Raw genomic sequence first — 15,844 nt, 5'->3', positions numbered from 1 at the left:
GGCACAAAAGGATTCATCCTAACAATAGTGAATAATCAACTTCGAACTTCATCCAAAAATTAAATATTTTGTTTTACTTTAAAAAGTAATTGGTAAAAGTGGCTCAATGCTGAATGTATAAAAAAACATGTGGGTTGTTCACTTGTTCTCCTTTCCATCTATTTGTTTTTCTTGGACTTGTTTAATTTTTCTCTTTCAAGAATATATGCAATTAACAAGAAAACAACGAGGTTCAGCAGTTTTAGTTTATTTCAAAATCCTTAACACGGCCTAGGTAGTCCTTGTGGGGTAGGAAACATAAAATAGACACAGAAGTACCACCAGTCATAAGACTAATAAATTATTTAACTTCTTGGTCCATATATAAAATTTCGATTTAGTTCCCATGCCTTAAACACTCTATTTTTATCCATATACAAATAATTTTGTAAGTTTAGTCTCTATGTTTTCATTTTGTGACAGTTTTACACTGTCAAAAAACCAGCATAAGTGACTAAAACATTAAAATTTTGTTTGTATAGACAGATTAAAACAGAGTTTTCAAGTATGGAGAGACTAAAACAAAAAACTTAGTACAAATACAAAGACCAAAAAGATCAATTAAATCTAAAGAAAAAAAGGAGGGGAGTTCTTATATTAATCCTCTACCCAACGGACACCATGTTTTGCCCAAAGGTAGTATGCCCCCACAGGACCTCGACCCCCCATCTCATAAAGCTCCACTGATATATTGTCTTTGTCTATCTCATTCAGAATTGGAGTTAGAATGTTCCATGCAGCTTCCAGTTCATCACTTCTCATAAACAAATGGTTGTCACCATCAATGACATCAAGAAGAAGTTGCTCATACGAATCTGGAACCTCCATGTTGTACCTTAAACATTAATAATCAACGTAAGCAACTAGCATCACTTTGTCAAAGTGCGATGCACACAAACAGTCCAACATGTAAGTGCTTACTTGTCCTTGTAAAGCAAATTTAGTTCTGAAGAGTCCAGTTGCAAGCCTAGTCCTGGAACCTTGTTGTTAACTCTCACCAAAATAGCTTCATCCGGAACATCACGGAGAATGAGCTCATTTACAGCACGGTCCATGTTATGCCCCATGCACTCACGGTACACATTACCCGGAACATTTCGAAATTGAATCCGTATCTCCATTCTGCATTAACATATTTTCTAATATGGGTCAGCGAATAATACATTTCCGAGAAGTAATTTTCAGACCTATTCTATGTAAGCCCATAGATTATACATTTAAAGGAATAGTTAAATTCAAATATAATCATAAGCAACTCTTAGATCTTCAATATTCCCTTTGAGTACAAGTTTAAGACATGGGCCAGGAGAGGAAGGAATCATGTACTATTCAGTATTTCTGACTGATCTTGAACTTCCCTTTTTCCCCTTTATTATTTATTACTTTTAAGAATTGGAAATTTCATAGGTGTTGCAAGATCAATATTTTCTAACAAGTTAGTGTTGGAATTGGTTAACAAAACAAATTTTGTAAATATATATCTAAATATGTAATTTTAGGGCATAGTAGACATCTAAAGAAAATTGACAGAAAAGATGATTTTACTGGTGTTTGATGAGTCCCAAGCCTGTTTTAATAAAAAACGGCACACCATCCCATCGTGCATTGTCAATGTATAGTGCAGCAGCAAAATAAGTAGGTGTCAGACCATTTAAGCATGTATCAACTTTGGCTCCACCACTTGCTTTATATTGCCCAAGAATGACATCCTTAGGCTCCAATTTGCGAATTGACCTCAAAACCTTGACCTGGAAAAGAAGGTTGTTACCAACACTCCTAGGCAATAATGAGGAAATAATGCATCTTTCAAGTTGTCATTTGTAACAAACAACCATAATATCTAGACAAAAAGTTGTCCTTACTCCTTAAACAAATATTAATAAAGTATTAGTGCATTTTTGTTAGAGTATAGTTAAGTATGTTTTAGACTCACTCCTTTGTAATTTAGCCATTTCTGCATGTGAATTAGGTCATTTTTCTTACTTCATTGCTTCTTTATCTTGAAGTTAATGAATGAAGTGAAGAAGCAGAAGGTATGGATAAGTGGAAGGACTAAATTTCACAGGAAAGTAGTCTGTTGACCTAGCAACTGAGCACTATAATAACTGTGTTGTGAATTAGATGTAATTCAGGTTTGGATTGAATTCAAGCTTCTTCTCTAATTGAGTTATTAGTTCTATTCTTGATGCTTTTTTGAAGATGCCCTACATGAAGTAATTGGATGATCACGCTTACAATTGTGAAATTGTATGACAAGGCGTCAATCATCATGTCAAGCATACATCTAGGTATAGATTAAGGGAAGAAGCTGTAATCATTCCCGAATCACATCTTACTTATTAGCCTTCTTAAATTATGACCAATCTAAGGAATTCAATAATCAAAATTGACAGAAAGATGATTAATAATTACTAAGGAATTGGTTATTAACTTACAAGTTGTAGTCCAACCATCATTTAAATTGAGTTTGAAAGAAATCTAAATTCAGTTTATCCAAGCATGAACAATGTTGAAAATCAAATTCCTTCTCTTTGACTTAGAATTTAATGAATATGGTCTGTCAGTGTAAATATGTTTACAATATCAAGTATGAACTAATTAAAAAAAATCGGTGATTTGATTGTTAAGGTAGTTATTATAAAAGTCAACAAAATCTATTTTCTCTTTTACTTAATTAAACAAACAAGAGATATATGTGAGTGCCAGTAAAATTCAACTTATAATAAAAAAAACGTGTTTGAAAGAGTATTTTGAGAGTTTATTGTTCATATTCTTTAAAATAAGAATTGCTTTCAAATTATCATTTTGATGCCAATAGAATTGATGACATTAATCTTCTTGACACTGGTCTTGCTGAACCTAAACATAAGGTATGTTATAGAGTTTATAATCCGTAGTCTGTGGAGTACCTTTTCATTTCGAATATCTTCTCCATCAAGGCTTACTGGTGGTTCCATGGCAAGCAATGCAATTGTTTGGAGAATGTGACTATGAACAATATCACGGATAATGCCATAGCCACTGAAATATCTGCATGGGTAATAATGGACTAAGTAAAATTATATAATAAACAGCTACTGGTGGAGGAAAAAGTTGTTCATGCATATTCAATACAGAATGATGCATTGCATTATATTTACTCAAATGACACCATGGTCACTATGATCACCTTCCTGGATGCTTGGTCAGGTCCTCTGATAAAATGACCTACAGTGATTTAATAAACCAATTTGATGACAAACATTAAATTTCATAAAAGACATTTAACTTTACAAAAAAATCCAGAAATTAAGGCATGCTAAATCAGATTAAATGAGGGACACTGACCTGTACATTGTCTATGTAAGTACGACTCCAAAGTGGCTCAAAAACTAGATTTGAAAACCTTAAAACTGTGAGATTTTCAATGAGATTCCTTCCTAGAAGATGATCAATCCTAGCAAGAGAACATGAATCATTAATTTATGTAAAAGTACTTTGTGTGTGCTCAAGTGATTCACCCACTCTGTTTGTGTGCACGAGCTGATAGGTGAGATGGGAGGAAAGCAATAAATACCTATATATTTGCTTTTCCTCAAAGTTTGAAAGTAGATATTGTGTCATCCTAAAGGAAGAAAGTGCATCAAAGCCAAATGGCTTCTCAAATATTATGCGATTCCATCCCTTTTGAGTCTGAGCACTGCTAGAAAGACAAGCCGTAACATCTAAAACTGCTTCTTGTGGCACAGAAAGGTAGAATATCCTGTTGGTTTTGGATCCTCCCTGAGGTAGATAATAAGCTGTAACAGAATCAGATAACAAAGGATGTACAACTTGTGAAAGAGTTTACAGGAACTCATTTGAGACAGAAAAGAACTCTCTTATATTCTGGTGAAATTTAACCAAAGTTACCTCAATTTGTTCCATTCGGGCATTGAGCATGGACATCCCATATTTATTGTCATAGCCTCCATTAATATGATATGTTCTACTAAGGAAAGCATCTAATTTGTCCACACAATTCTCTCTGAGTTTTTGCATTTCACATTAGTCAACAAGTTAGAATACCATACAATTTGGACAAAGGAAAAAATGCAACTGGACATTATTCTTTTATTCTCAACTCTGAAGCGAGATAAAGACATGTAACTTTTCAGTTTCAAGGGAAATTAACCAATTTAATTACATCTTTGGAATTAGATAATTAGACACAAAATGTTTACTTGAAAAAAAAATTCCAGGAGATTTTTCTGCTATAAGTTGAGATTAAATTTTCGTAAATCATGGCTTAGTAAGCAGTTTCCCAAGTTAGCGAGTGTAAAATTCAGTACTAAGGATATTTCCATGAACAGAAAACAAGACATAGAAAGTAACAATTTAGGAAGCGATAAGAAAACCATACTGATGATCAACTCGGCATGTTAATGTTGAAGCTATAATAGATCGCAGGTCTTCATCCGTTATATCCTTCCTTGAATACCCAAAAATGCCTACATCCTGCAGATATGGCAATTTGAATTTAATATTTTTACAATTGGAAAGAAGATAAGATTCACTAGAAATTAGTAGTTTGATATGTTCCAATTTCTTCATTGTAGAAAAAAAAACTTGGAATAAAATTTCATACCAAAATCCAATATATTATGTTACTAACAATGAAATTCATTCACAACAAAAGAATTCTGCCGTGGAAAAAGAACAGAGATACAAATTAGTTTACGTAAAAAGTTCGATAGGTGGATGGACTACGCTCCTGGTCTCATAGCTAGTCCGAAGTCCAATGTAAAACTTGTCAAAGTCTATGGATCATTCCTGACACACTATGTGTGTTGTTGTTGCTGCTTGTTAAGTGGATGAGTCTAATGTAATAACTTTGTACATTTTAATCAAGTGTCAAGATATGAATTGGGGCTTTTATTGGAAAGAAAAAATTCAAGTCTCAGATTGAACAGAAATAATGTGAAATAAGTAAGAGTTAGTAAAGTTTTGTAAGGACAAGTTAGACTTAAAATCTAAGACCGTGTTACAGTACTGATGATTACAGTTTAGGCCACTTATTATCAGGTGCGTCATGGTTATGGACAGCTGAAACAACAATCTTAAAAATTAAAAAGGAGGCAATAAAAGGTGTTGTACCTCAGGAAGAAAGCCACTGTAGTAGAGGGCAAATAAAGCAGGGAAAATCTTACTCTTTGCCAGCTCACCGGTAGCTCCTATGACAGAAATGCAAAGTGAGGGTTTTCTGCTAACATCCATGGGAGTAGCAGACAAACCTGTCTGCAGCAAAGATGGAGACTCCATGGAAGTGAGCTTATCTGTGGGAACGAATATCACGAGAAAACATGTTGCAAATTTTAAGATAGTAAAACAAGAAGAGAAGTGAATAATGGTAAATTAGAAGTCAGCACACCATCAGGAACACGGAGAATCGAGGATGAATCAGAAAGTGGTCCCTTTTCATTTGATGAACCGGAATTTTCCAAATTATTTTCGAAGCGAATTCTATTCTTAGGTTGCTTTGGTGACTGAAATTGAGAGTTGAGTCTCTCAAGTACCCACAGTTTGAAGCCACGAAATCTTCGACACAAGCTTGTGCCTCCAACATTCAGTGCAAGACGACCACCACAGGTTACTGAGTGAAAGTTATTTGATGCAACCTGCAACAATATTTAATTTAACCACTCACAGATAAGTGAGTGCATTTGGAGCATCAAGTTTAGATGATAAAAGAGAAAAAGAAACATACTTTAGAGCACAGATTTGGTGGTCTTTGGAATGCGAATGAAGATTCTGAGAACGGAAGCGAGGTTGACAAGAAAGACACTGACATTGTTCGTGGGAGTTTGTCTTGCTTCCTTCCTGGTATTCCGACACACATCAACGTGTCGGAGGAAATGCTTCGTTAGAGAGTGATCAAAGAGAGAACGGATGCAATCAGTGTTCCTGGTTTCGGATGCAGTGGAGTGGAGACACTCTGCTTGAACCACTGTGACTTTTCGTATAGCATGTATTAGTTGGATTGTAAATTACATAAATATATAAATTATATGATATTTTACGAATTTAGATAAAAAAAACAAAAAAAAAATCAAATCTTGAAAATCACGTATGATATTTAAAAAAAATTAAAATTTAACATATTGAAGAAATTCAGTGACAAACTTTAAGAATGATATATAAAAATATTAATATATTTTAAGTTTATTATTTCTGTACTATAGTTTAAAATTATTTAGAAATCGAGTTTAATATCAGTTTATATTCAATTTTCTTATTTAACTTTTAACTTATTGAGATTATTCTTTAATAATAGTTTTAAACTTCAAAAGTGAAAAATATTTTTTAATTAATATTTTTTAAATATATGATGATGATTATAGACTTTAATTTAATACTTTAGTTGACGAATTTAAGTTCGAAACATTCGTATAGATAGAAATATTGTTCAATTATTTTATAGAATAGTTCAAAATATAAGAAAGTTTTAGAAATAGTATAAATAATTAAAGTGAGCAAAATAATTAAACTAATGAAATAACAAGTTAGTCTATAAAAATCCAATGAACACTGTTTCTATAAATAAAAATTCTATTTTAATATAATAAGATATAATTACATGTTTCTTTTATATAGTAAAAATTAAATTTGATTTTATTTTCTGTTATATGTATTATTTACGCGACCTAAGCCCGTGATATCAATTCAACGACAATATTTTAAATATCGTGATTGATTTTAATTATATTCAACAAGTCCGAATATTTATTAAAAAAAAAAAAGAGGATTTTAAGTTCAAAAGTTTTGTATTAGTTAAAAATAAAATTAAAAGATAATCTATATATATTATTCTTTCTTAACCCATCAAAACATTTTTAAAGATAAAATTATAATGCAAACACTGCAACTTAAACAACACATTATCAAAAGATAATAAATGTAGCAACAACGTAATAATACAGCATTTACTTCAAAGTCAAACCTAATATCTAGACATAGACTTCTGGACCTCATACTCTCATTTCACTAATTCAGCTAAGAAATAATTCACACCACTTTCAAAATATAAAAATAGAAAAAAAAAACACTCTCATTCAGTAGGTAAGATCAACTTTTATCACACCAAGTCACACATCATAAATAAAATTTATCAAATTTTTTAGTTTACACTGAATTTTAAGAGTCCAGGGAGATTGTTTATTTAGCAAGAATTTTCTGGGTTTTTTTTTTCAGAAAATGATATTCTACTATGAATTAAAATAATTGAACTTAATTTTATAGTTAGTCATTAAAGTGAAAAATATAATTATCCTAGTGAGTTTTCACAAAGATGGCGTAGGTGGAAGCCCCTGTCATAGAACCCCGTTGTCAACTACTTTTTTCAATAAAATATTACTTTAGCCACCTACCAAACCTTAACGGCACAGTTAAGATTAATGTTTAGGTGAATTTAGGGCAAAATATTTTTAAATAAGTTTCAACCTTTTACACTTCATTGTAATAAAGATTTATGGGTGAGGAATCCTTGTATAACGAGGAAAGTGTTGAATTTAAGTTTAATTTAGTTTTATAAAATTAATTTGTAAGATAATTATTTATTTATATATATTAAAAATGCTTTTATAGTTTTTTTTAAAGATACATAATATAATATAATAAAATATACTCTAATAAAATTCAAATACTCAATTAAAATAAGGTATCTTAGTCATGTCGAATTTATAATTCACAATTAATTTTTCCTTTTTTTTAATGTTCAGACATTACATTTACTACATGGAATAAGAGTATAGAAGATATTGTTTATCTAAAAAAATTGTTCTTTTTCCTTTTAATTAACCACGTGATTTTAAGTAATAAAACATGTGATTAGCCTCTTTATTGTAGTGTGCTAAATGATTAACTATATTGTGTATGTGATCTGAGTTATGAATAAGACTAGGATATTTGGGTAAAAAATTATAGAAGATCCTCATAATTCTCATTCAATTATAATTTAATTAAATATTGAATAACGAAATTTGATGATATTTTATTTTATTTTTAAACTATTTTATATATTTTTTTTAATTTAGTCTATTTTATAATTGAATTATTATTTTTGTTTGAATTTAGATTGATGCACTTTAAATGTGTAAATTGTACATGTAAGACTTTAACATGAAGTTATTTATATATACTAACGTGAATACAAGTGTGATCTATCTCTATTTTTTATATTTATTATTTATATATATTTATATTTAATATTAAAATTTAAATAAATAATGTTATTATTTATACACTTATATTAATAATATAAATTTATAGTATATTTTAATAAATATAAATATACACACCTAAATTATCTATGTGCAACATAATAATTATATATAATAAATTTACAAATATATTTTATTAAAAAACATAAAAAAAATTGATTTAAAACAGAGAAGTAGTCTCCAAGACAAATGAGCCAAAACTCAAAATCAAACTATTTCATGATTAATTTGACTTAATATTAAATTAATATTGGTTTGTTCCATTCAAGACAAAAATATCAAATCAATGCTGCATAAATGACAGTGCAAAGCAATGCATTTATTTATTTGTATAAAACTTTTACCCGTACAAATAAAGTAAAACTTTACTCAAATCATATTTAATTTTAACATTTTTAAATAGTTTTCAAGAACTTACTATAGAAATTATGAAAAACATGTTCGACACCTTGGTTGGCTTCGCTGTTTCCTCTTTTTTTTTTTATGTTATTCTTATTCACATTCTTGTACCCAAAACAATTGTTGAAAGGGTGAATCCAATTTTTTTTACAGCCTCCAACAAAATTGCTAAAACTCAGCAAGTGAAGAAATTGTAACAAAAACAGATAAAGGAATAATTTGCCACAGCTACGTTTGTTGTTTGAAGGTGACACAGTGACACACGCGCCCACCTGTACTTGTATTGTTTTGGTATTCGTGTGTGTATATATATGTGTTATGTGTGTTTTCCTATCTGTTAATTTTTCTTCTAAATCTAATTCGAATCTTCGCCAGTTAATAAACTTTGAGTAGATAAAGACCGGTGGATGCCCCATCTCTTGGATTGAAGATTACTGTAAGACCCTCTCTCTCAATCAAAGTTCTGTTGCGTTTTCTCCTTTAATTTTGTTTTTGTTTTGTAATCCATGGCTTTTTGATCATTTGGGTGCTGATAATAATCTTTTCCTTAATTTTGTTTCATGGGGTCTTGGGTTTATGGTTATTTTCGGGTTCTACTACCATTCAGCGATGAACAAAGTGCTTTTCTTTCTTCGGAGACTGATATTTATCTGGAAAGTGAAAAACTTTGGTCCCATATGCGATCACCCTTCTTTTCACCACTCTTAAAACTGATTTTTGTGTTGTTGTTGGTTACTGATATCTTAGATTTGTGAATTCTGAGATTATGTTAAGACCCATTTCTTCGGATTCTCGCTTCCCTTCTGCTATGTTTTTTTTGTCATTTCTGGTGAAATGGTTGCACTTTCTTCAAAGTTTACTTCTTTTCTGGTAGTTTATGCAATCCATCAACATTAATATTAGTATCTGAACTCTATGTTGAATCAAAGTTTGGCTGGTGTTTTCCTCAAAGGTTTGGAGGGTTTTAATATTTTCAGAAGATGGAGATTAAGAACTGTGATATATTTCGTTGGATATGATCCACCATGTAGAACACATTTCAATTTTTCAGTCCCATAAAAGTTCAAATCTATTGATGCAGGTATTTGGAAAATAGTTTGATTTGAGGCTCTAATCATTACCAGCTTTACTGTATTTGGCAAATGGGTTCTGAAGGTCCTACAACACCCATAACAACAATTCACGTGACAGGATTTAAGAAATTCCATGGAGTTGCTGAGAATCCGACCGAAACAATTGTCAATAATTTGATAGAGTACATGAATAAGAAGGGTTTGCCAAAGGGTTTAGTTATTGGGAGCTGCAGCATTCTTGATACTGCTGGTCAAGGAGCACTTGTTCCACTGTACCAGAGATTACAATCCGCCGTTATTTCCAAGGACTCTGAATCTTCAAATTCCAATAGAACTATTTGGGTGAGTTCCCCTGTACTTGACATATAGCTCCATTGTTTGTTCTCATAGTTTTGTGCATTCATTCTTTTCAATGGTGTTCATGTATGTAATCAAATCCTAATTTGTACGTCTCAATTAATTCACCCACTGAACCTGGATAATTTATGTTATTCTAGCTTAATTTTATTGAAAAAAGAAATAAATGTAAGATATGAAATTGAATATGACCAAAAAGGAGATTATCGTATTATCCTACATGGTAGATAGCTCAATCGAAGAATATTCAGTGACATTCCTTGTGAATATCTGTATGCAGCAATAAAAGTCTGCAGTAACTGCAGAGGAACAACCTAAGACTGCTCTAATAACTTAAAATAAGCAACATTGGCAGAGGGTAACGTGGACAGATTCTTCGTCACTACCATAGTACTCACAGCCAAATTTGCTCATTATATACTTTATTATGTGGAGTAGCAATTCCTAGAGTATGATATATTAACTGATTGACACAAATATTAGTGTCTTAAGTTGACTCAAAGTATGTTCAGATGTATTGTTATGACTTTTTGCGATTAAATCTCAATGGAATTTGAACCTGTCTTCATAAATTTTAGCACCAAGCTAGAATGAAACTTGTAATGGACTTTCATTTTTAGCACTTCTACATGTTAATTCAAAAGCTGAACTATAAAGATCATGAATAAAGCTTGAGCATCTGAATAAATTGTTGACTGGGGTTTGCCTTTTCCTAGACTCGGATACATCATTATCAATTTGAATATATTTTCATTTCTCCATCCGTGTAAGTTCTGGCTGTTTCTGATTTTTGTTTTTTCAGCTGCATTTTGGGGTTAACAGTGGTGCATCATGGTTTGCCATAGAGAACCAGGCAGTCAATGAGGCTAATTTTCGATGTCCTGATGAAATGGGTTGGAAGCCTCAGGTGAGATTGGATTAGTGGATTCATTTCAAATTTTCTTTCATCAACAAACCTTTAGAAGTCCAAAGAGCATCCTAACTAAAATTTGCATAATTTTATATTGCAGAATGTCCCCATTGTTCCTTCGGATGGTGGAATTTCACGAACAAGGGAGGTAAAATGGACCCCTTATGCTGCACATACACCTAATTCCTAAACTAGTTACACTCTTGGGCTTGGTGTTTAGTGTTAACAGTGTAAAATATTGATTACCACTAACATAGAAGAGCATTTTATTGGGTACCATTTCTAGTACTCTTTAAGGTGTTATTAGTTTTGATGGCACAAAAGCAGCTGCTTACTCCTTAGACGGTAGCCAATTTTCTTATACTGTTCTGAAAATCATCAGCAAATACAGTTTTTAGCTCCTCATTTTGTCAAAAATAAAAAGAGTAAGGAGGTATAGAGGAATTTAGTTTTGTGGGTTTGTTCCATTTCCTTGATGGGGAGAAATTATTATATGATTCGAGCCATAATTAAATGTTATTGTTTCCCTCATAAAGAAATAGTTAGTATTCATAGACAACATGAAGAAAACCAATTCAGAAAACATAGTTGGTTCTGCTTACTAATGAGAATTCTACCCAACTTTTTGCAGACTTCACTTCCTATAATGGAGATCACCAAAGTCTTGGCAGAAAAGGGGTATGAAGTAATGCCATCAGATGATGCAGGCAGGTTCGTGTGCAATTACGTTTACTATCACTCCCTTCGTTTTGCGGAGCAGAATGGAATCAAATCCCTTTTCGTGCATGTGCCACTCTTCCTCGCAATAAATGAAGAGACTCAAATGAAATTCGCTGCTTCCTTGTTAGAGGTGCTTGCCTCTATATCTTAGAAGTATGATTACATTGGGACCCTAAAAAATGGGAGCTCCTATATTTGTTCTGCTGTGAAAGTAGATGAATGTATCTTGAATGAATGAGATATTTATGATAAAAATATTGTATTTAAATGGAAACTCATATGTAGTAAAGGGATTAAAGGTTCCTGCACTTTGTGCAGACAGTTTGATTGACATCTTCAATGTTTACCTTGTGAATAAATCTTCATTTTCTTACTTCTCCCCCCAGCAAACCTGAAAATAATATTGCATAACGTGCCCTTTTATATTGCTGAAGGTTGAACCTATTCATATGCTTGACGATTACTTTTATCATTCTTATCAATCTATCTTCCCCTCTATGCAAGTTCTTGGGCATGATCTCCTCAACAATGTGCAATGTGCGGTTTTTTTGTTACCACAGTGAGGCTATTTTTTTTTTCTTTTTTTACCAAAATGGATCGTTTTTAAAAAAATTATAAATTTGAGTAAGTCGTGTTAATTTGGCACGACTTTGCGACTCCTGAAGTTGTGTCAACTTGATACGACTTTGTTCACGTCATAATTTTTTAATTATGTTTTAAAATTTTATTGTTTATACATTGAGTAGTAAGTTATGAAATATTTAAAATTGATTTGATACATAATTTTTTAAGAGTTTTAGTTTTAAGCAACAAAAAATTGGTAATGAATAGAAGGTCACACAATAGAAGTAATTGTCCGCAAAGCTTGATAATAAAATTCAATTTCAACTTTAATTATTAATTTCCTCATTTTCTTTACCTATGTATTTATGCCTTTATTTATTTTATTCAACTAACAACCTAAATTAACCAACAACAAGTATTTCTCCATAATTTTTTTATCAAATTAATTTTAAATATTAATAACTTACTCATCAATTTTAATTATAATTAAAAAATTATAATATATATTTATTTAAAAACAATAAAATTTTAAAAAAAAAAAATTATAACATGAAAAAAAAGTCGTCAACTTATCTAAATTTATAATTTTTTTAAAAGCGATCCAATTTTGGTTAAAGAAAAAAAAACACATCGCAATGTGCAATGTGCTGAGCTTATGCAAACTAAGAAAAATTATACTTTGGCAATTGAGAGTTATAAACAATTTTAACGTAATAATTTTAAAAGAAAAATATAATATTAAAATAAATTTGTAATTAAATAATATAGAAAATAATTAAAGTAATAATTAGAAATTGTAGTTGATGTCCTAGAAAAAAAAATAATTCTCAATGTATCATGGTTCGCAAACTAATCACCATGATGCAACATAGTTAACCATAACCTTCAATACTTGGTTAGAAGAGTTTTGCTATACTTAAATACTTTTTTGTATATTATTTAGTCTATGAAATTTTATGTAAGTCAATTTAGTTAACAATTTACCATGATGTGGAATATAATATTACGTATTAACGTGTAATAAACTTACTTAAATTTTAGTACGTACAATCATTAAAAGTATTACATTCTTCAAAGGTTAAGTTTGTATTTTACAGAAAAAAAGAGAGTCTGTGGTACAAAAATTCTTAGTAAATTGAATTTCTCATTAAAATAGGAAATGAAACGAAAAGCAAAGACAGATTGAGACAATTAAAGAAAGAAAAATGTCCAAAAATTATAAATATCAAAATCCACCAACTCCTCCTACCTCGCCAACATCGATTTGCCAAAATCGAAACAAGAAGATGAGTTAATGAGTTAATCGCTTTTTTAAAACTGGTTGAATATTTAAACATGCTATTTATTTTTATAAACTGGTTGGTTAGTGACTGAGTGGGTCAAACCACTACAAAATATTTTTATTTTAAGAAAATCATTCGTCCATGCAAAAATCATCATCATCTAAAATATTTTTTAATAAAATATAGATATAATAGTAAAAGTATAAAATACTATTAGTTTATAGTTGAAGAAAAAAAATTGATGAATTTTCCTTTCAAACTCAACTACAACCTATTTTCCAGGTGAGACAGGTTAAAATTGTTTGGTGGAATGAAAATTTTAACCTATTTATAAAAGTAAGCTAAAAGAGTTTATACGAAAAAAAATTAACTCATTTTACCATTTTTTATTATTATAATAGATAGATTACAAACATGTGAGGACACTGAATTATAACAATTCATTTGCAATGTTTATTCACTATTTTTTTATTCTTTTTCAGTTTATTAATTATTTTATCCCATTTTTGTTTATTTTCTTGATTCTCTCTTTTCATCTTAAAAAATTGTACAAATTCGATTTCTCACTACAATAAAACCAATTTATTATGTAATGAGATATATTTTAGATATTATATTTTTTTTCTTCTTTTTCACACCTGTTCTCTAAACTTTTATATTCACTCTTCTTTATTGTCCCTTTACAAACTTTTACGGCAAGATTTTGTTCTCACTCTTTTAGACTTCACTTTTGCTCATAATGGGTAAACAGGTGTAAGAACTAAGAATAACATGTTGGGTAAATTTTGTATAATATTATATTACACATTTTAGTACTCGAATTTGTTCGTATAATTTGGATATCGTATGTGAAAATGTTGGTGTATATATAAATAAATAAATAAACGTATATTATCTTTTATTTAATGTTTGAAATCATTGGTAAAGTAGAAGAAGATCCTATTACCGGGGCACTTAAAGAACATTATTTGACAAATACGTAAAATTTAGAGACAAACAGAATCATGCGATGTTTCTCGACATTTCCCATTATAATCTGGAAAAAACAATCTAGGACATTAATTTTCAGCTTCAAAATGAAGTTATCTTGCGATATTAGTCCAAAATGGTAGGTAGATGGTCAATTGAAGCATTATAAAATGCATTAGTAGAGTTAGACAAACTCTTGTGTTCTGGTACAAGAGTTGACACTTTGGCCAATTAATCCAAAGGTTGGTTCACAGGTAGCCACACATATTTATTTTCAAAATTATTTTTACTTCTAATAAGAAATTAGTATGTATTGTATAACAATTATAGATATTGTAATTGTCGTTCTTACAAATAATTAGTATTCTTCTTCTTTTCTTAGTATTTTGGACTTTCATTATTATTTTGGATTTTCGGCTACAAGGTCTATTGGGTTGGGCTTAGACTGGTTCTCAGTTGCGGGATATGGACTCTCACTTGTCTTGTTTATCCTCTTTTCAGTATCTTAGACTTTCACTGTATTTTGGGTTTTCGGCTACAAGGTATTTTGGGTTGATTATCGATTGTGGGATATGAGCTCTCACTCGTCTTGTTTGGTCAAGTTCAACTCTCTGCTTCTAGGCTCAGAATCAACTCTTGGGTGGAGTGAGTGTGTGTATCCCCTGCAAGGGCTCCGATAATAAAGTCAGAATTAGTTTGTTTAATTATCAGATAAAATCAATTTACTTACCTATTAAAATATAAAACACTGTATTTATAGTACTCATTTATTGGACTTTTGACTTAATTGAACTTTTACTCTTTGCACCTTACCATTATTAAATATAATGTAAATATTTTTGGACCTATTTATGAAATTTTAATATAATGTTTTCTTATTCTATTATCAATTTATTTTATTTTAATTTTTATTATGTCGATGACCTCTCGATGTCGGCCTAACCACTATATATACGTCCTTTTATCACCATTTTATCAATGTAAAGTTTCTTTTGACTTGTGGATGATTAATTTCTACTATTTTAATTATTACTTAACTATAGTGAAATCTCTGACCATAATAGCATTTTTCATATACCAATTTTTTATATGCTCTAATAGGAATGCCACCCTCAATATGGGAGTTAAATCCTCCATTCAATTCTTATATCTAATAAGAATATTTGTGTGTGTGATGCTTAGTAGCTATTTTCATGGAAATCAAAGTAAACAAAATAGAATGTTTTGGCTAATAAAAGTTTATTTTTTCCTTTAAATAATAAAACAGAAAATGTTTTCTATTTGTAGAAATAA

General features: G+C 30.4%; 2 protein-coding genes across 6 annotated transcripts; one reads left to right on the top strand and one right to left on the bottom strand.

Moving 5' to 3' along the window:
• Positions 1-423: 423 nt before the first annotated feature.
• On the bottom strand, positions 424-6,034 carry G6PD4 (glucose-6-phosphate dehydrogenase 4). The gene is made up of 12 exons (XM_068617828.2): positions 5,765-6,034; positions 5,429-5,675; positions 5,155-5,333; positions 4,421-4,515; positions 3,931-4,045; positions 3,596-3,801; positions 3,367-3,475; positions 3,209-3,246; positions 2,949-3,069; positions 1,585-1,787; positions 961-1,161; positions 424-874 (listed from the first exon to the last, which is right to left on the bottom strand). The coding sequence occupies exons 1-12, from the start codon at positions 5,894-5,896 to the stop codon at positions 637-639; spliced, it is 1,884 nt and encodes a 627-aa protein (XP_068473929.2). The 5' UTR covers positions 5,897-6,034; the 3' UTR covers positions 424-636.
• A 2,650-nt stretch (positions 6,035-8,684) lies between these two features.
• On the top strand, positions 8,685-12,108 carry LOC137814890 (uncharacterized). 5 transcript variants are annotated; one of them, XM_068617825.2, is made up of 6 exons: positions 8,685-8,966; positions 9,051-9,111; positions 9,757-10,090; positions 10,908-11,012; positions 11,116-11,163; positions 11,647-12,108. In XM_068617825.2, the coding sequence occupies exons 3-6, from the start codon at positions 9,818-9,820 to the stop codon at positions 11,884-11,886; spliced, it is 666 nt and encodes a 221-aa protein (XP_068473926.2). In that variant the 5' UTR covers positions 8,685-8,966; positions 9,051-9,111; positions 9,757-9,817; the 3' UTR covers positions 11,887-12,108. The 5 variants fall into 5 exon arrangements, with proteins under 5 accessions (XP_068473926.2, XP_068473927.2, XP_090149827.1 ...); XM_068617826.2 differs by having other exon boundaries at positions 8,685-8,974; XM_090293701.1 differs by having other exon boundaries at positions 8,709-8,922.
• Positions 12,109-15,844: the final 3,736 nt, after the last annotated feature.

Source organism: Phaseolus vulgaris, chromosome 1, assembly GCF_051622355.1.
Source record: "Phaseolus vulgaris cultivar YP4 chromosome 1, ASM5162235v1, whole genome shotgun sequence".
In the NCBI taxonomy this organism is placed as follows: domain Eukaryota; kingdom Viridiplantae; phylum Streptophyta; class Magnoliopsida; order Fabales; family Fabaceae; genus Phaseolus; species Phaseolus vulgaris.
The sequence above is the reverse complement of the archived record's forward strand: the minus strand, read 5'-3'. Positions and strand labels throughout refer to the sequence as shown.